Here is a 6,000-nt window from a genome sequence, read left to right as displayed (position 1 = left end):
CTTTTGGACACAGATCATATTCTGCTTGTTGGATCCAAGACGAAAATCCTCTTAACCCCGAGTCTTGGTTCAACTCCCTCCCCGCCCCCCACAACCCCTCATCAAAATAAAGATCACGAATAAAAAAAAAAAAAATCAAGAAATAGGAAAAAGCGAAAAACGAAAAGGAATCGGAAGACTGAATCAGAACCAGTTGTGTTACTGGGTGGACTGACAGTTGTATAAACATTAGTGTTCCTTGCAGCTACACAGAAGACAAATGGTAAAAGTTTCTAGATGAACAGATCCCTATTCTGCATATTCATAAATTACTTCAATGTGGAGGTGGATCAACTGTTCCAAGTTGCTTTTAAAGTCCAAGTCTCTTCAACAGATCCCCAGCCTAAGTGGCATCAGATATGCGGTATATAGTATGGACCCTTATGAAATTTTGTATAGTACTTTAATCCTAACTGTCTTCTGCTAATACATCATTCGAAAATCCAGCGCAGGATACCAATATCTTACCTGGGTTTGATAATGACAAAACGACGACAAGAAAAAACACACTAAAAAAGGCCACATTCCCTTTCACCGTTTTTTTTTCTTTCCTTTTTTTTTTTTGTTTTTGTTTAAATGGGGACACAACCCAATTAATAGGTATAGGTGCAGATCATGTTTCTCCACCAAGCAAAAGTAGTGAGCAGCTTTTGGTGGCCACTAGAAAGTTTTTCGCTTATTTCCAAAGGGAATTCAACAATAGAGGTATTACATTACTGAGTAATGAATACGTCAAAGCTGGTGAGCAATAAATTGCAGCTTTTACTCTGTTTCAGTGAGAACAAAATATAAAGCACCAATTTAAAAAATAATCCACTACAATTTAATTTTTTTTTTGCTTTGCTTACAGGTTTGAAAAACTTTAAATCAGCTCTATTAAGCACCTTTATGATAACATGTATCAAAAGTGCCATTCTTAAAATGTACATCAATGCAGGGAGTGTTTCCAGTTCCCTAAAGAGTAAACACCGTATTTTCTTCTGTACACTTATCCTGAATGTGATCAGAGTATACCTGCTTCCTATATAATATTGTTCCTAGGGATACCCGCCTTGGTAGACTATACAAAATGAGTGCAGAATGTACCACTAAAAGGAAATCTTTAACATACTGAAGGAACAAGTACACATGGTTTCCATTGTTCGGGAGGAGGGGAGAGTATACATCGTTGTCTTCCATGCCTTTCTTTGAGCCCCTTTGTTCATACATTTCGTAGGAAAGCCTCAAAATAACTCCATGAAGTTTGATTTCTGCTATTCTCCTAAGGTTTTAATCCACCTCCACATTTTAGGAACTTATCAACAAATCAAAGTATTTTCGTTTTATCGCTACTGAACATATTTACAGTTTTCAACACACACACAGCTCATCAAAATGTTTATGGGTTTGTAAAAGATGACCACGTGGTAACTATCTTATTTGTTCTTACATTTTCGGAAATGAACATAAAATTCAGATTCCTGTAGCTCACTATTTCATTTAAATGAGACGTTTTTTAAACCACACAGTTAAAAAAAAAAAAAAGAAAACAAAAACTGATACAATGTATTAAAACACATAATAACAAGAGTCTACATGTAAAAATATAACTTTTACATACACAATTTCAAAATAATGATACGTTTGCCATTTGTTGCATAAAATTTACAAATGTATTTCATTACTATATAACTGGCAAAACAGGAGAACAGATGGAACATTTAGACCATTTCGATGGATTTATGGCATTTACTCAGTGCTGATAGGTGGAAAAACTACTTGAACAGGGATTTTTTTTTCTCTTAATACATGCCAAGATTGTGTGGCTGTAAAAATAGAAACGAGTTAGAGACAAAAGGATGCTGACAAATACTTAACTAGGAGCACTATTTGTTTACTGCACTATACACCAAAGTCAATCATTATAAAGATTCACGATGGAAGTTGGTTCAATTGTGCCCAGACGTCAAAGCTAGCTATCTGATGAGTTGCTGTGCCATAGCTTGATCTATCAAATATGTTAAGTATAAACTTCATTCATACTGGCCAGAGAAATACTGCACTACCCCTCCTCAAGAAAGTGCAACTTAATGCTTTAGGACTTATAAGGCTTGTTATAATGCTGCATGATGATTGAATATTGGCATTTTTTCAGACGAAGGAGGAGGCAGTTAAGTCATCTACATCTTAGTAAACCCATTTTGAAAACAAAAAATCAAGAAAGCAACAAAATCAATCAGCTCTGTCACACTACTTGCAATTTTCTCATTTGATGGTTTTTGAACTTTACTTGTTTTTTTTGTTTTTGTTTTTTTCCAAAAATCTGACCATGTATTCAGAAACGCCTCACTGCACACTACTTCGGCTACACATGTAGGTAACACTTGAATCATTTTGTTAAATCACAGCCACTTTGATTATGTTATGTTTCCGATGATATAAACATTGGAAGGCACAGTGGTAACATTGTAGCATTCTAACCTTGTACCTCTGAAAATCCCAGAATAGGGTCACAAACGCAACATTACAGTTCAGACAAACTCTTTTTGCCATGTCTTGGTAATGCTGCTTGTAATATCTACACATGATGTGACTTTTAAGTCCTGTGTTCCCAAAAGACTGGAGAAACAACTTTCTACTTATTTATGAATGAAAAGCAACATCGGAGTCAGCATTTTATCCTGCACTACCCCTCCGGAAGCAGAGTTGGTACTACAGGTGACAATAACAAACCAGGGGAAGGGACAAGAATAAGACCAAAAAAAAAAAAAAAAAAAAAAAGAAAGAAAAAAAAAACAAAAACAAAACAAAAACCAAAAACAAAAACCAAAAAAAAAAAACAAAAACAAAAAAAAACAAAAAAAAAACCAAAAACCCAGAAACAGAAACAACAACAAAAAAAAAAACCCAACAAAAAAAATCCGTATTTACAGTAAAATCTTTCTTTTAAAAAAGTTAATCAGTACTATTTTTTTACAGGAGAAAAAAGTCTGAAACAAATGAACAAAAGCTTACCATAGTCACTAAATTTTTAATATATATTTATATATATATTTATATATATATTTGTCATAGGTCTATAAGATCCATCTGTTCCTCCTACCCTAAGGAATGGCTAATGTCATCACTTCGTTGTCATCAGGACGTTTGCTGGTTTTGTTACGAGGGCAGCCGGGCTTCCCTTATTCAATATCCAGTAATTATAAACACTAGCTGACTTCAATACCAACAAAAACGTTCATGTGGTTTTCTTCAGAAGTACACTTTTTCATTATTGCAAGTTTACAATTTTTTAAATTAAATATTTTTTTTTCAGACTTACAAATTAATTATATTTTTTTTTCTCCAAAAGAAGTTTAGGCACAAATGCATTGTTCCACAGTGTGGAAAGATTGCCATTCAGTCTCTGGGCTGCGTCTCAGCCTGCACACGCCGCTTTGCACATTCTGAATGATATGTTAGAGGGTCACCCCTCAAGTCGCACTTTTTTTCTTTCTTTTTTTTTTGTGTGTTTTTCGGTTTTTTGATAATTGGGAATGCTGAAACCTCTTGCGTCTGCGATTCATAACTACTCAGACTTGTCTTATATTACAAAAAAAGGGGTGAAGGAGAAGTGTTTATGTGGGTTTAAGATAATACAGCTGTTAAGGAAGTGGTCTCTTGTATTAATGAAGCAATGTGGCAGCTTGGACCTGAGAAGGGAAAAAGAGAGGAGAATCAATTAATACACTTACAGCAGAAGAAGTTTTTTTTTTTTTTTTTTTTTAATTTTTAAACTCTTTTTTTTTATTTTTTTAATTCCCAAGGGGGAAAAATGTGTTCATTCGAGCAGAAGTGGACTTTCATGGCTGGTGCCTTGGTGAGGAGGGAAGGACAAGGGAAAAGGTTTCCAAAATGGCTGAGAACAAACTTGCCCTTTTACATCTGTCCCATGTGGTTTGACGCATCTCCCATTCCAGGGTGCGGGCCCGCCAAGGAGAGCGGGGGAGGCTCTGAGGACACCTTCTCTTCCTCCCTTCTTTTCAGACACGCGGCTTTCGGATTCAGATTCCTTTCTGTGGAAGATTGAAGCAGAGCAGTCATTTAGCGCCAGGGCTCCTGGTGGAGGGCGGGAAGGCACTACTCTGCACATCTGTTGACCCTTTTTTTCTGTGTTTCTACTATTACAGGGCAAAAGCAAGGGCTGGGAAAGGCTCACTACTGCGACCCGTCTGGGCAGTCACTGGTACAAGTTGAACTGCTTGGTGCCCTGGCACAGCCACTTCTCAGAATAAGAAAGTTGGCACAACCAATACACCCAACCTCAACTGCTGAGAGCGCACGTGGAAACGTCACAGCGTAGTCTTAGCGGGTAAGGGCAACTTAACTACGGGAGAAAGGGTTGCTGCCCAGGTTCAGACGTGCTCTGCACCGGGCCCGCCGCTCTGGGCAATGCTTAAGGGTCTGCTCCTCTGCTCCTGCTCTTGAGGCCTGGCACGTCCATCCACCCCCGCTCGCTGTGGCCCCAAGCTCCCGTGCCTGCTGCCAGGAGGTGGCGGGCTGGCACTGACCTCGAACTTGCTGCTCCAGGCTGAGGATGACGGCCACGGCCTGGTGGAGGATCAGGAGCTTGGTCTGGGGCTTGTCACTCTTGAGGTGGAGCTGCACCATGCGGCCGAGCTCCTTGAAAGCCTCGTTGATGTCGCGGACGCGCAGGCGCTCGCGGGCGTTGTTGGCCATCCTCCGCTCCTTCTCGCGCTCCGCCTTCTGCTCCGGGGTCAGGTCCTCGTCATCGTTATTGCTGTGGAACAGAAGGGATGCGACATTTTCTAACGGTGTGGGGGAAAAGAAGGTATCTAAATTAGTTTTGTCTTCTTCCAGAGTTGTCGGGGAACGTGTCCATCGCCGGCGCTGTCCGTGGCGGAGCTTCACACCCATTTGACTTGGGACTGCTAGAGATGGAGGGGACAATCCATGCACAGGACATTCGGTTCCTCCCAGACACTCAACCCAAACAAAACGGGAGAGGTGGACGTCAGGGCCCAGAGCGCGCCCATGCTGACGCAGGGGGCACAAGGGCACACGTGGCTTTCATCAATAAGGCTGTGCTCTGCACAGCGGGGCCACGGTCAACTTAGCCTGGAAGCTCCTCTGCATGGCCTCAGAGCAGAGCACTTTAGGCTAAAGTGTGTGTGTGTTGTTGTTGCTGTTTTTAACTTTCATACGTTCATACCTGAAACCCGAGGAAAACAAGTGTTTGAAAAAGAGATCTGGAGAGGTCAGAATGAACATGATGCAGCCAGACAGGAGTAAGAAGGTCCTACATTCAACACACCAGAACCATGAGAGCGAAGACAGGGAGCTTCTGTCCACTTGTTTCACTATTAACTAGCTTTGAAGGCTGGGCCGATCTGCTTAATGTATCTGAGCCATTTTCTCCATGCATTAAATAACAAAGGCTAAAAAAAACATCATGGTCTCCATGGCTTTTAACATCATGGATGTTTGCCATCCCCAAAACAGGTTGGGAAAACCGGAGTTGACATCCACTATGCAAAACAAACAAGATGAAACAAATACCAGACACCCACTCGTTATAAAGGACCATGATCTCACTGTGAGTCAAGAATGAAGCCCAAAAGCTCATCCCTGATCATGAGAACCAAAATATGATGTGATTCATAGCAAAAACATGCTTGGACCCAGTAGAGTCTGGAAAGGCAAGAGTACTTCTGTCTGCTTCTGGGTGTCATGCTGACAAATGAGAAACTTGAATGGAAGGCAAACAGGATGATGGGTCAAATGAAAGCATGTCTTATAAGGAAGGTTTCATGACATCAGGGCTTCAAATGCTTCATGGGTGATCATATAACAAAGAGAGGCATGGGAGATGCATAGTCTCAGAAAGGCAGCACAGAACAGAGAACTCTGAGTGGTACAGTTTCAGTTAACATGAGCAAGAAACTTTTTGGGTGTAAGAGGTGTCACAGAGATAAAAAAAAT

The 6,000-nt window shown here is 40.4% G+C and overlaps 1 protein-coding gene across 34 annotated transcripts in view; it reads right to left on the bottom strand.

The window, feature by feature from the left end:
- The window catches only part of TCF4 (transcription factor 4), a 361,238-nt gene that overhangs the window by 1,087 nt on the left and 354,151 nt on the right, over positions 1 to 6,000 (bottom strand). For all 34 annotated transcript variants that reach the window (XM_072822655.1, XM_072822688.1, XM_072822592.1 and 31 more), the window contains 3 exons: positions 4,569 to 4,798; positions 3,933 to 4,073; positions 1 to 3,710 (listed from right to left, as the gene is read on the bottom strand). The exon at positions 1 to 3,710 is cut by the window's left edge and continues 1,087 nt beyond it. In XM_072822655.1, the coding sequence (XP_072678756.1) occupies positions 3,937 to 4,073; positions 4,569 to 4,798 (367 nt within the window). In that variant the 3' untranslated portion in view covers positions 1 to 3,710; positions 3,933 to 3,936. The remainder of the gene's footprint in view (positions 3,711 to 3,932; positions 4,074 to 4,568; positions 4,799 to 6,000) is intronic.

The sequence above is a fragment of the Canis lupus genome, chromosome 1, assembly GCF_048164855.1.
Source record: "Canis lupus baileyi chromosome 1, mCanLup2.hap1, whole genome shotgun sequence".
NCBI classification, from domain to species: domain Eukaryota; kingdom Metazoa; phylum Chordata; class Mammalia; order Carnivora; family Canidae; genus Canis; species Canis lupus.
This window is presented reverse-complemented; position numbering and strand designations above follow the sequence as displayed.